This window comes from Thermobia domestica, unplaced genomic scaffold (genome assembly GCF_964235325.1).
Source record: "Thermobia domestica unplaced genomic scaffold, izTheDome1.hap1.1 HAP1_SCAFFOLD_1167, whole genome shotgun sequence".
Lineage (NCBI taxonomy): Eukaryota > Metazoa > Arthropoda > Insecta > Zygentoma > Lepismatidae > Thermobia > Thermobia domestica.
The window spans coordinates 37576-52578 of NW_027656877.1; the positions used below are offsets into that span (position 1 = coordinate 37576).

General features: G+C 33.5%; 1 protein-coding gene across 1 annotated transcript; it reads right to left on the bottom strand.

Annotated features, from left to right (window-relative positions):
- Positions 1–2250: 2250 nt before the first annotated feature.
- Positions 2251–3969, bottom strand: LOC145677653 (uncharacterized protein F54H12.2-like). The gene is made up of 2 exons (XM_081748085.1): positions 3140–3969; positions 2251–2468 (listed from the first exon to the last, which is right to left on the bottom strand). The coding sequence occupies exon 1, from the start codon at positions 3922–3924 to the stop codon at positions 3142–3144; it is 783 nt and encodes a 260-aa protein (XP_081604211.1). The 5' UTR covers positions 3925–3969; the 3' UTR covers positions 2251–2468; positions 3140–3141.
- Between the last annotated feature and the right edge of the window lie 11034 nt (positions 3970–15003).

Sequence of the window (15003 nt, forward strand, 5' to 3'; positions counted from 1 at the left end):
TACCCCCTACTCCTCTTTAGTTGCTATGTTCATAGCCTTTTACGGTTACCACAGAAGCCCGTGGGAAAATGCTGGTTTGTTGTTGCTATGCTTGTAGTCTTGGACGCCTACCAGATGTAAAAAACAAGATAAAACATGCCTTTTTCTTGTTCTTGTCGTTTATTGGCTAATAATTTGAATCCCCAAACCCCTCACCCCTCCTGCGAAGAGCGTAAGCGGAACGTATGTGCTTGTGTAGATCATTCTGTTAGCAGCTGTTGCAAAGGAAGAAACGTCAAAAATTTAAAGATGTCATCGTCAATGAGTTTATTAGATAAGCTTAATAAGCCATCAATGGTACCCTTTACAAAAATGCGAGATTTGGAGATTGGAGTACCATTTCGTATTGTAAACTGTGAGATAATTACAACGGTATATGGTAGGAAGGCCTGTGTGACATTTGAAGGAGGTGAAAAAGTGATTTTACCTGGACGTTGTACTGAAAAATTGGAAGCAGATAATGGTGCATTATTAACGTATTTACAAAGTGGGAATGTCTGTTTAATATATAAAGGAATGAAGATTAATGTATCTGGACGTAACATGCACGATCTTGAATTTACTGAACTGGTTTACTCATCGTAAGTGTATGGTGACATGTACAAACAAGATGAAAACATGAATTTTCCTCTTTGCCCCTCCTCTTCGTGCATGCGCAGTCATCTGTATGCATAGTGTCGTTATTCTGTACTGACCAGCGACCGGAGTAACATGTCTTTGAGTGCTTGTGCGTCAACTATGGATACCAAGAAAGAGTACTTGTTAAATGTTGAATATGGACTTAATTCAATGAAAACCAAATTAATTTGCATTGGACTGGATAGTGATACATTTGAACCAGTGATTCGTGTTGGCAAAGGACTTGTGTTTGGAGTGGAGTTAAATTTGGCAGAGTGGGAGAAACTTGTACATTTAATCCCATTTGTTACGGACTATTTAAATTCTCAAGTGGAAATTACATTTATAAAATCTCTTGGTCGAAAAAACGAACTGGTGGTACGAAAACTAATGGGTGAAAAATTAGTGATGTTAGAGAAGAAAGGAACACTTCATGCTCCTCGAAACACTGTGTACTTATCTTCAAGTGATTGGCTTTATTTCTTGGAAATATTACCGTGTATTGAACATGCTGTGAAAAACAGTAAAGTTTGTAGTGTTGTGCTACGTGAATATTTTGACTTGTGTACAGATACTATTCGTAATCATGTACAATTACAGTGTCTTACATGCAGAGGACTTGCCGGAATCCATACCTGTGTAGATGAACAGAGTATTATTAATGGTATGAACATTAGTTTTCCAAGTGTCTCTCTTGATAAGAACAGTGATGTGAACATTGATGGTGAACGTTTAAAATTGGAAATGAAAGTATTTTGCAAACAAAAACTTATAGATTCAATAATGGCTGATTTATTTGATAGTGTATCGACACAGCCATGGTGGGGGGAAACCGAAACTCAACCTTCGGAGGGTATCAATGAAGTGAACGACTCTTCATAAAAGAAGGAGAAATTGATTTGTTTTTTTTTCATGTATACGAAACAACGTAATATCAAATGTAATAAAAATATATATATAGTGGAAAGTGAAATGTTTTATTTGTGTGTGTGTTTTGTGTTCGTTTCATACACCTCAATATGTTAGGATTTTAAAATTTTTTATAAGAAAAAAATCCTAACATATTTTTTCCTCGTATATTATAAGTGATACGTATAATAATAATAATAATAATCATAATGAATTCAAATTCTTGAAATGAATGTTAAAATAAAAATTAGTATTTGAAATTATTATTATTATACAACTTTGTCTTAAGTATGATAGGACTTTTTTTAATTTTAAAAAAGGAATTAAAATAATAATTAATATTAAAATTTTAAAAACAAAAGTCCTATCATAATAATAATAATAATATTGAATTCACATACTTGATTTAATTTACGAAAGAATAACTGATTAAGTATTTGAATTCATTATTATTATTATGTAGCTATATGATTACATCATTGAATTAAAAATCAGTTTTAGAATCTTTTTTTTTAAATCACTATGAAATTCTTTAATTCAATGACTTAAAAATATGTTTTATGATATGTGTATTTAATTACATAACTGATCATAAAACATATTTATTTATTAGGAAACGGAGAAAATAAGAAATAAAACATTTGTTTTCAAAGAGAAAAAATAATACAAAGTGTTTATTGTTGATGAAACTATTTACACAATTAAAACGCCGGTAAGTATAGTATATTTTAAAAGAACGTTAGATTTTGTTTCCACTGTCCGTGGATGATGATAACTTCACAACTGCCATATACTGTTCACTGATGATACTACTGCTGTTGATGTTGATGATGAAACGTAGATACAAGTCAATCTGTACATTGAAGATGATGTCCATACACACGATGACGATCTTTTACTCTCTGAAATGAAAAAAAAATTGAAAAACAAACTTAAAATTTATTTTATCTATAATCATGAACAAATAATAATACATACAAACACATTATAATAAAGAAGAAGAAGAAATGGCTACCTTCAATAATATGAAAAGAAAGTAATCAAAACAAACGAAGAAGAAGAATGAAGACATGATTACCTGTAAAAGTAAATACAGCAAACGACGATCATTTTTTTCTGGAGTTGATGAGAAAGTGTAATGAAATTCATTTAAGGACTTTCCTTTAGCTTTGAAGCATAGGAAAAGATATGAATAATGCCCACATAAGGATGATTTTACACTTTGAATTTGTTTATTATTAAATGTATAAGAAGTGGAATTTCTACGTAGAAATTGAATATGATGCATTACATATGGAGGAAATCCAAATGTATCGAAGTAGTGGGCACGGCCATCAGTATGAATATATACGGAAATCCAGTGTGTGCCAAGTTTGTTCGAGGGATCTGTATTTATGATGATAGCTGCAGGTAGTGGAACATGTGCTGGTAATTCATTGGCTGCATATACGCCAACGAAATGATTGTGAAATAAAGAATTTGTTTGCAAAGCATTCAATAAATCTAGTGTAGAGGACATCATGTATAAAAATGCAGACATGTACATATATGATATGATATTTAAATAACGTACCTTTAAAAATCCATGATGATGTTCCTCTGATGATCCACTTCTAAGAGAGATTGGAATTCTCCATACACAATGCAGGAGATAGGTGCTGGTAGAGGCTTCGTAAAATGAACTTCCAGACGAACACACCCATGCCGTATAAGATTCCAATGCTGCACAGCGCTGGCTTCTCCATCTTGAGTAATGTCGAAAACAAAGATAGTGTATCCTTGAGGAAAGTCAAGGCGAGGAATATTGTTGCCATGATTGGAAAAGTGAATGCCTGATCCACAGAATAAGGTATGATATGAGGAAACATAGAGGTTGTTTTCGAAAATTGGTTGTAATGGTTTTGAAGGTACAGGTTTTCCATCAATGTATAGAGAGAAGAAATTGATGTCAAAATGTTTGAAATGAAATGGATTTGAAGTTATTGTTCCTGTATAGGCATCATTTTGTGTAAACGCCACAATCACTCGAGTTGGTAATACTCCCATAAATAAATTATCAATTGTTTTTGATTGAAGATCCTTTGGAATGACGAATGACTTCATTTGCACTCTTGTGAGAGGATATTTGGCTGTTGTTGATTGTAGAAGCTTGTTATGGGCTAGTTTTATTGTAGGACTAACATTAATCTTTTTAATATGTAAAGCAGCGTCTAAAATGTTCACTTTAGCCTCAACAGACGCATCACTAGCGATGAGACAAAAGTTTGGCTTTGCAGGAATTAACTTGAGACGTAATTCTACTCCTTGGATTAAAAATTTATCTTGATTAAAAATATCACAATGAAGATGTCCAAGCATGTCGAATTTTGCACTTTTTTTTGTTAATTCATAACGTTGTTGAAATCCTTTATTACCACTAGATGTTGCATCCATATGTCCAGCAGTATCTTGAAACCAGAATGCACATTGAAGATGAGTATTTTTAGCAGAATCATCATAATTTAACAGTTTTTCAATGTATGATCGATATGGATGATTATGAGATGGAAATGAAATCAGTTTGTTATTTAAATACACTTCCACTTCACTGAACATAGAATTTAAAAAGTCATTAATAGGAGCCACAGCTTTATCACTTTCACCAAATGCTGATCCATCAGGCTTAACGATTTGAGCTTCGATGTAAAGAAGAGTATGTGGTAGATCTATGTATTCATCACTTGTTCCTGGGATGACAAACTCTATAGGAGCATTATCAGCTAGTGAACTGATTGGTTTGTATGTAACAACATGATTATCCAATATACTGGTTTGCGTTGGTTTTGTAGAAAAAATATCTAGTTCACTTTTTACACACTCGCAGGATTGATGATGTAAGAAAGCCATAATGGTGATGATTTAATCAAAGATATCGTGTGATAACTTCCTCTTCTTATAAGACTGATTTTTCTTTGTTTTCTGTGTACGTTTCCTCTTGCCCTTCTCCTTCTTCTTCTTGCGCTTGATGATGTGTAATGGTGAAGGGTTAAAGATGGAATGATGTGTAATTCTTCTTTTCCTTCGTTGATATCCAGATCCTAGCATAGATTTCAGTTTATTTTTTGCTTTGTCTTGCAAGACGGATCTCGCTTCACCCATTCGTTGATGAAAGGATTCGTTAATAGGTTGATTGTCGATGATGACATCAGTAATAACGTTTGCTCCAGATTTTAATAATTCCTTTCCTACTGTTTTAGCTCCTTGTTTTACTAGTGGCATGACAGAACGAAATAATCCTCCAAGGAAACTTCCAATACCATGTCCAACTTGATAAGGGGAGCCAACATAAACGTTTCCAGTTCCAGAAAGAGCTTGTTTTTGATAATATTGTAAATATGGATTATTCATATTTGTCGATGTTGACGCACTGGTCGAAAATGTAGTTTAACGCATACAGTTCCGAAAGTGAATGCCAGTGGAGAGCCTGTACTATCTCTTATATCTATTTTGATGTGTTCAAAATGCATCTTCTCTATAGGCACATAATGTGGAGGATTAAAAATTTCTATAACACTACTTCCAAATGTATGATTCACAGGATTCATATTTATGATACGTAATAATGGTGCTACTGTATCTCCAACAAATACAGATTGAATTATATCACAATACACATACATTGTAGATGGAAGTCCTAAACGTAAATTTGGAATGCTTTGGCCTTGTTGCATATCCTTTAAATCAACGCTTGGATCAAACCCCAAAATCGCACTAACACTTGGTGATAATGCAACGTCTACATCTATGTCTTTATGAAGACGTCGTATAAAACAGGTATTACTCTCACGAGTATAAGAAATATGTAAATTTGTGAATCTGTTGTACGTATTTATTATCTTTATCAATTCTGATATGTCAGTGTAATAACGTACAGGAATAGTTATAAATTTCCATTCATCACTTTTTGCAGGTTTGTAAAAAATTTTATTATTTTCGTCATTAATATTTAATATTGAATGAGGATAATGAATTTCAACAATAGCCACTTCCCACTTTTCATGGAATTCCATTCTTTGATGAAGTTTCGTAGTGTATGATGTTAAGGTGTTGTCAGGAAAATATTCCATAGAACTATTACTGGGAAGCGTAACGTAAAAATCTCCATCAGGTTCCATTGTACTTCTCGATCTTCTTTACGGATGATGCAGGTATCCAGGAATCGAAAGAAGAAGGATATCCTTTCCAATGAACAAGATATTCTTTTCTGCTGCCTTTTCTTCTTGTACGTATGATTTTATCTATGTAAAATGTCTTTGATAACGTCACAGGTTGTAATTCCTCTCTGTAAAATAATCCATCCAGTGGTTCCTTGTTTAAATCTTCAATTTCATAAACAGGTGGATCTCTTGGTATTATCTTCTTCACTTTAAATATTTCCCAAGTCCAATTTTGCATATATCCTTTATCAAATGTACGTTTAGTTTTACTAATTCGTACTGTATCACCAATCTTAAGATGTTTTGAGAAATTTGGATTCTTTTTCTTCGTCTTCTTTATTTTATTATCATATTGATTATGCCATACTTGTAATAGGTTATTTTGAGAAACATTTGCAGGTGACATCTTTATACTTGAATGATAACCTTCATTGTATGATTTCACAAGAAGAGGTAATACATTTAAATAATTATACGTTTGATACTTTGTAAAATACTTCCACATTTTTTCTTTTAAAGTTCTGTTAAAACGTTCTACAATACTAGCTTTTATATCAGGATTTTTAGTTGTAATATGTTTTATTTTGTTGTGCACTAAGTACTTCTGTATTGTTTTATTAGTAAACTCACTTCCTTTATCTGTTCGAAATGTAATTGGTTTTCTGTCTTTGAACACAATTTGCAATGCTTTTAAGACATCATTTGTACTTTTAGATTTTAATGGCACAGCCCATGCATATCGACTGAACACATCTATCACTGTCAGAATATAACGATATCCATCATTAAATTTATGAAGAGATTGAAGATCATTAATATCACTTTCCCACTCATCATCAATGTTATTCACTACATAGAAATCTCTTTTAAAACGACGACGTACAGGTTTGTGTAACGTATATGTTGTTTGTTGCAGTAACCATCTTCTTATACAATGTATAGGAATTTTCTTTTTTGTAGCTATCCACAGTTTTTTAACAGTTGAAAACGAGGCAGGATGTGAAGGGTTGTAGTAAATCTTGCTTAACTGTTTGTTTACGGTTTCCACCTTGACCATACTGGACGTTTACAGGCACGTTTCCTTTTCCTTATAGGAGATATTACTTTTTCCTTTTCTTCTTCTTCTTCTTCTTCTTCTTCGTCGTCTTCTGCAAACGATTTCAGAGGTATTTTTTCCCTTGACGATGATGCTGTTGGTGATGCTTTAGTTCGTCGTAAAATATATGACAAACGTTTTGGATTTCCAATAAGTTCTTGAGGTGTGTTATTATAAGATAAATAATTACAAAATTTCTCCCATCCCGGTGGATTTGTGTGTTTCCGGGGTCGCGACACATCAGAAATTAAATCTACAATGTGAGATCCTTCTAGTTTATCACCTCTGATGTAAACAGTTCCTTTATTATCCCACGTGATATTATCATCATGTTTCATTCTATGTAGTAGTAATTCAGCTCTTTTACGAAACATTTTGGGTATAGATAATAATATTTCTTCTTCTACTTCAGGCTTCTCTGATTTAGTTGACGTAATTGAAAGTGTCACAGGTTCTTCTTGTTTTCGTATTAAATGTAAATATTTTTGAAGAATATTGTTATACTGATTCCACTTTTCTTCATCACTAAGCGATGATAACTGTAAAATCTCTTGCATTTCTTGATCCAAATTAGATTCACGTTTCTCCAGGGCTGATGATGATGATGATGTTGGTGTTTGTATACGATTCAGAACTTCAGGTGGAACTAAAATCATCTTCTTTGCGTGTTCCATTGTACTAACGGAATAGTAAACTTGATAATGCACCAGTTAAAATAGGAGCTAATAATGCCGGTAGGAATCCACCCTGCTGCTGTACTAATAAATGCTTCTTCTTCTTTTGGATGGAGTTTCCTTTCTTCACAAGATATCGAAGCGTCCTCTTGTATCGCTTTAATCTTGCTTTCTGTGTCTTTGTAAGAGGTACATTCCCTTTTAATACATTATAACAACATTCACAAATACTTCGAATCACTGAAGAGTCTGCATTGGCCAGTATAGCTTTACGTAATTTAGGATTTGCTTTGCTCAGCGTACGAAGAAGATCTCCGTGTTTTACTCTTGGAGACATATTGTCAGAATGAAGAAACACAGTTTAAAACAATCATTATAAACATATCTTCTTCTTCTATTTCGATGGAACATAAACGTAATGATAAATATCATCAGGAAAGATATTTGTTTGAAAACGAAGTTCATCTGGCGTATCCTGTTTTAAATCAATAAAGAAATATCCATATGGTAACTTTGTTGCGTCGTTGAAACTTTCTTGAAGAAATTTTGAATTCTCAGGAGTTAATTGATAACTCAAATGTTTAATTTGTGATTTATCTCTTGGATTTTTAAATAATACGATATAAGAACAATTCAAACTCATATCTCTGCTTCCTTTTCCCTGATGAAATATGTTTTGTGTAATAAATAGTACACTAAGATTTCTATGATGAGAACCCTTTGTAAAGAAATCAACTATATTGCGGTTCACTTCACACATTTGATCATCAATAATAATAAGATGTGGTCCAGTTTCAGGTAAAAAGTCTTTTGTTCGAGGTAATCCTTCAATAAATTGTACTTTTGTCGAAATTTCTCTGTATGCATTTTGCCATTCTGCATAGTACCAATAAATATGACGAAACGATGTATTAACCATACGTGATAAATTGGACAGGAAACGTATTACAAAGGAAGTTTTTCCACATCCACTTGGTCCGGCAACAATACATGAAAAGGGATGTTTCCACGTCGTGTCCATGTTAAAGAGTATGATTATTCTTTCTTCATACGTATATTTATAAAGGGCCTTATTACATTTCTCTTCTTCTTTTGTTGGAAGTAGTGTAGCCATATGGAAGAGTATCATATGAATTTGGTATTCTACGTCGTTTAATATAATTTATCTTATAAATTTTTGTTTCGGGCATGCTGACGATAGTATGGTCTTTCCTGCGGCAAATTTTTTTCTCATTGGTAATTTTTACTTCAGTAGGACGAGATTCTTCCTCTTCTTCTGCATCCTCTTCATTATCTACTATCATTTTCTTCATTACATCAAAATTTAGGTGTTTTGAAGATTCATAGTTTAATGAAAAGCCTCGTATCTTGCATACTTGAAACTCCTTCTTCGTGCTGGGATCAAAAATACGTAAGCTGTAATTCTTCGGGCCCGCCGATACATATTCTGAAATATAGGCTTCTTTACCATATTCGAGGACTTCATTTGTTAAATCGCCTAAAAAGTCACCAGTTGGAATTGTACTTTCACCAGGTTTTTGCGTATAAATGACGGAATCAGTATCAAAATATAATACTCTTTCTTGTAGTTGATCTAAATATTTGTACAATTCTAATCTTGCTTGTGCTGTTGTGTATGCGGCTATGACAACATTTACTGTTGGTAGTGAAACAGGAACGTCATCGGTGTATTGCCAATATACATATAACATGTCATCATTTACTGGGAATATTTGATGAACATCTATATCATGAGATGTTAATTTTTCATATAATTCCTTGGGTTCATTAATAATGCTGACATGACCCATGTTCTCACGTTGACCAAATTTTCCCCAAAATGAATTTAGCATTAATTTAGCTAAACTTCTAAGTGCTGGATTATGTTTAATTTTGTTCTCATCTAGACGTATTCCTTCCTTTTCATAAAATTGCTGAATGTACTTCTTCTTTAATTCATCTGTTTCACACCATGATGGCCATCCACTAGCTTCTGTTTTTGCTTTCAGGAAGGTGTTTATGTATTCTGCAAATAAGCCGCCACTTTTTGTTTTTTCATCATATTGAACAACGTCATATGCCCATATTTCATGAATATCTATTATTTTGTATCCTTTTTCTAATGCCTTTCTTACTTCATCTGCTACCCATGTTCCATGTAGCACTCGGTCTTCATCGTTGTGATTACAAGGTGCTTGGTTTAATTCATCACAACATGTACGGCAGAGTGGAAACATCAATCTATCATTTGATTTATAAGGGAGTACAGGATGAAACAGTTGTTTTGGAGGCAAAATACTGAGCTTAACTAATCCTTCTACTTCTTCAATGGTGGGAATATTTGAATCTCCAGGCAGGTAGATAGTAGGGTGACGAATTGGAAACTTCTTAGTCTTAGAGATAAATGGGTACAAGGAAATAACATCTTTGTAATTTATGGTCTCTCCTTCAGATTCTTGTGCTTTATGATACAAACGTATGGCATTCACACGTCCTCCATAAAAAGCGTCACGAGGATTTAATGGTGTTTTCTTTGTATACGGATGATTACTAACATACTTCTTCATCTCTTCATTTCCTGCCAATTGTTTTTTAAATTCACAACCCCATATTTCATGCACTTCACAGCCAAAATCTTTTAATTTTTGGATTTTCTTCTTTGTTGCTTCATATCGAAATTCCATGGTATCGGTATCATTGTTATAGATGGGTTTATCTCTGTCGTTAGGGTAGCAGTAGATACAGCCATGTGTAAAATCGCCCTCATATTCCCACACGTGTATTCTTCCTGTATTGGGATCTGTCCATACACCATCTACTTTCATTGATGCTATTCGTTTTTCCTTACTACGAGCAGCATTGGTAATTTGGATGTTTCTTGTTTTTTCTTCCCAAGCTATCCATTGTACTGCTTCAATTGACTGGACATCTCTCCATCGATACCCGTTCTTTGGTATGATACCAATCGTATTTTCCTTTAAGAAATTTCTACGATATACCAAATTACATGCACTGGCGATTGTAATGCATTCCAGTAAGGGATTTACATTTGTTTCAGATTCAAATGTATTCATAAAGGAAATACATGCTTGACGTAATACTTCAACATCCTGTACACAATATTTGATGAGTTCTTCTTTCATTTTAAAGGTGTCGTTTTGATGTTCGGTATACCATTGGAGAAACTTGCGTCTTTCGTCTACTTTCATAGTATCTGCTCCATAATATTTAATGTCTGGAAGCGGCCCTTCATAGGTTTGGTTCTCACGTCGATTAAAGAAGTGTGGGAAATATCCTTTGCACGATTGAAGCCCAAATGCACCACTTAATTTACTTAAGGGCATAGGAAGAAAGCTTAGTGAATCGATGAAGGTTACGTTTCCTATTTTAAGAGAGAGAATTTTTGCTCCATTCATGATTACTTCTGGAGTCCAATTCATCTTCTCAACCATGGTCTTAATGATGAAATGTGCGTCATATCCCTTTGAGTTATGGGCAACACAGATTACTGATTTAATGTTTGGTCGACGTTGTTGAAGATGATTTAGAAAATCTTCTATTACATTTTCTCCGTCAAAAATATTTTCTCGCTTTCCACAAATGACACAATCGTTCTTGATGTTGTTATCTTCATAACATTGGTAACATACATGTTGACTAACCAAGACATTAGGTATATGTTCATATATGTTTGCGTCCTCATCTTCTATTTTCGTATCTTGTGTGCATTCAATATCATAAAACAGAATCATAGATTTCTTCTCCATGATGATTTTTTCATTGGCTTTTTTCGATTTTCTTCTTTCATTCACTTTCATGTAACATTCATGATTGGGTGGTACAATAGCATAGCAAATATTGCAATAAGTTTCTCCACATACGTGAGAACGTTTTTCTTTCATTACATAAATTTTCAAACACTGGGCACAACATTTCACAATGGAACATAAAGGCTTTCCATTTTGATACGGCGCTGACTTGTGATAGTCATAGCATGACTGGCCATAAAATTCTCGATTACAATCATTGCAAGTAATATGGGTTTCTTTAAAATCACATGGAGGCTTCTGATGACAACGAAAACATACAGCTGTACAATGTTTCAAATGTTCATGCTTTTTTTCATATTTCTTATGACAACTTTCGCAATAAAATTTACAGCTAAAACATGATGTCAAGCTTTCAATGACGTTGAAGTGATTATCTATAAACAGTAAATTTAAAGCAGTTCTCTCGTTATCACTTGGTGGTGCTTCAAACATGACATCACTGCCTGAAAAGCCCCTATACACTGTAATTTTATAATCCTTTAAATATTCCTGAAATTTACGAATTTCAGGAATTCCACCACCATGACTAAGATCTACATCAGCAGATTCACATAGGTCTTCTGCTTCTTTTTCAATTATATATTTATATTGATTTACATATCTTCTGTATTCAGCTTGATTTCTTCCCTTGTATTTTTTCAGTCCTATGGCAACTACGATTGCATGTGCTAAACACCTTGTACCTTTATTCTTAATTGTAACAATACCACGTTTTGCCTTTACGTATTCCTCGGTATTCATAATATGTTGTTTCAAACGACCTTGTCCTCTCGGCATGCGTACATGATGAAAATTCACGATGCAATCTTCGTTTATAAGAAAAGCCGCATTACTTTGCAGTACTTTCTCATAACTTATCCATAGAACTTCTGCTGAAAGATTTCTTGCTTCTCTGAATGACAACCAAAATGGACGATGTCCTTCTCTCTCGTTTGTGATTGTTATTCCTACGTAATCATGCTGGTCCACATTACGTAGCAAATAATCTATTAGTGCCCGTAGACTTACTTCAATTGCCGTAAAAGGGTTTTCATCTGCACGCACGGGGGCTAGACGGAATCGTAGCATTCTACCCTCCATATTGTATCGTCTGTATTGTCTTCTTCGTTCTTCTATTATATGAAATCTATTGTGTCCATCATTACGGTTGTTATTTCCGAATCCTACTTGTATATTTGAATTTCGTTGTGCTTGAAATACGGCTAGCAATTCGTCCATTCTTTTTTCTATGCCGTCTAAATCGACTTCCATTTCTTCGTGTTCTGCACTAGCCTCTGCTAATATTTCCATAATTGAGGGATATATTACTTCTTCTTCTTCTTCTTTTCTGGGGTCGGGAAACAAATTTTTAATCCAATTTTCTAGTTCATTCGTGTAAAACTTATCATCTTCTTCTTCTATCTTCATCTCTTCCTTATTGTAATCCTCTCCTATTATTTGGGAAAACGTGAAATTTAGCAGCTCTTCTTCTTCATTTCTCCTTTCTTCGACGTCTTCTTCTGTTCCTTCTTGTAACCACTTTATAATTTCTTTAATACGGTCTGATGCTTCTTCTGTTATCGTTCTATTGCTAGCACTGTTCAATATTTGTAATAGTTCTTCTTCATCATATTCTTCTTCTTTTTCTACTGGAATTTGAATTTCAATAGTTTCTCTTTCTTCTTCTTCTTCTTCTGTTGCTGCTTCTTCTATTTTCATTTGTTCTTCTCCGTCTTCTTCTTCTTCTTGCATTTTTTCATGATGATCTATTTCCATTTCTTCTTTTGCGTCTTCTTCTTCTTCTTCTTCTTCTTCTTGCATTTCTTCTTCTTCTTCTTCTTCTATCCCAATTATGGCATTTATTTCACTTAAAAGAACTTGCGTTTCGTTATTTACGCCCACTACCTCTTCTTCTTCTTCTTCTTCAATGTCATTAATGAAGACCGTAATCTCCTTCAGTAAATCTTGCGTACTCTCTTTTGCCATTTTTCTTCCTCAGATGTATATATACGTAATGCAATATGTGTAAACGGTATATGAATATGATATATAATAGGATATATAAATCTTATTTAAATGGAATATATATATGTATATAAATATTTTGAAAGGATATATAAGCGTTTAAAAGAATATACGAGTAAGTAAAATGTGATATATAAGTAATTAAAAAGGAATAATAATAATAATATCAACGGGAATAGGGAAAAGGATTACACTTATCTTTATTTGTATGCAACCTAAAATAAAAAAGAAATGAATTTTGTTACTTATAAATCAATATATATTAGATATATAAATATATACTATATAAGACAGAACTTTATGATGTCAATGAAATAATCTCTCATCATACCTTTTAAATATTTTTAACTTTTCTTCCTATTCCATGGGATGAGGAGTGAAACAAATGTATGCTCACAATCTCTTTCAAATGTATTGACTAATGAAGATATGTAGATTACACGGCCTTTTATACTTATTCTGATTTAGAATTTTATCGTTAATTTTAGTGAACGCGAAATCACTTTCGAAAACTATAGAATCGATACTAATGTTGTTTATTTTACGTGTATGAATATCACCCCCGGGAGCTCAACACTTTTTACCCCTTAGATGTCACGTTACTGATTTCAAAGTGTCTTTATTGAATACAACATCTTCGAAAACTATGGAATCGAAACTAATACTGTTTATTTTAAATTATTTTTACGTGTATGAATATCACCCCCCGTGAGCTCATCACTTTTTACCCCTTAGATGTCATGTTACTATTTTCAAAGTGTCTTTATTGAATACAACACCTTCGAAAACTATGGAATCGGTACTAATATTGTTTATTTTAAAATATTTTACGTTTATGAATATTACCCCATAGGGAGACCCCGTGAGCTCACCACTTTTTTTACCCCTTAGATGTCATGTTACTATTTTCAAAGTGTCTTTATTTGAATACAGCACCTTCGAAAACTATGGAATCGGTACTAATGTTGTTTATTTTAAAATATTTTACGTGTATGAATATTACCCCAGGGAGCCCCTCGACAAGTAAACTTTATGTTAGATAATATTATTACATGAGTACTGTACTTTGAACTAAGGGGGACTCGGTGAATCAATGGTAAAGCGTTCACTTGTGATGCGATAGGGGACCTTGGTGATTTAGTGTCCACGTCTCATATAGCCTCGATGCTGAAAGGGACGCTATGACAATATAGATGAAAGAATTTTTACAAGTACTAGGGGGCCTCGGTGAATCATTGATAAAACGTTCACTTGTGATGCGATAGGGGTCCTTGGTGAATTAGTGTCCACGTCTCATATAGCCTCGCTGCTGTAAGGGACGCTATGACAATATAGATGAAAGTATTTTACAAGTACTTATTGTCTTTTCGAGTGCAAAATAATACGCATTCAATACTACACAGAGGCTTGTAGTGTTTGAGCCCCGTCGCCCAAAGCTTGGACCTCTCCCAACAAAAAATTTCTTAATGTACGCCTGTGTACATAGCTAGTATACGAATTCTATGACGGGAATCTGAGCATTTTAGAAGAAATGATGATAATAATAGGGAATATTTTAACTACTTTCGTCCTTTTAAAGTAATATCACATACAGCTTAGACTATAATATGGAGAAAACTGTATAAAGTTCAACTTCC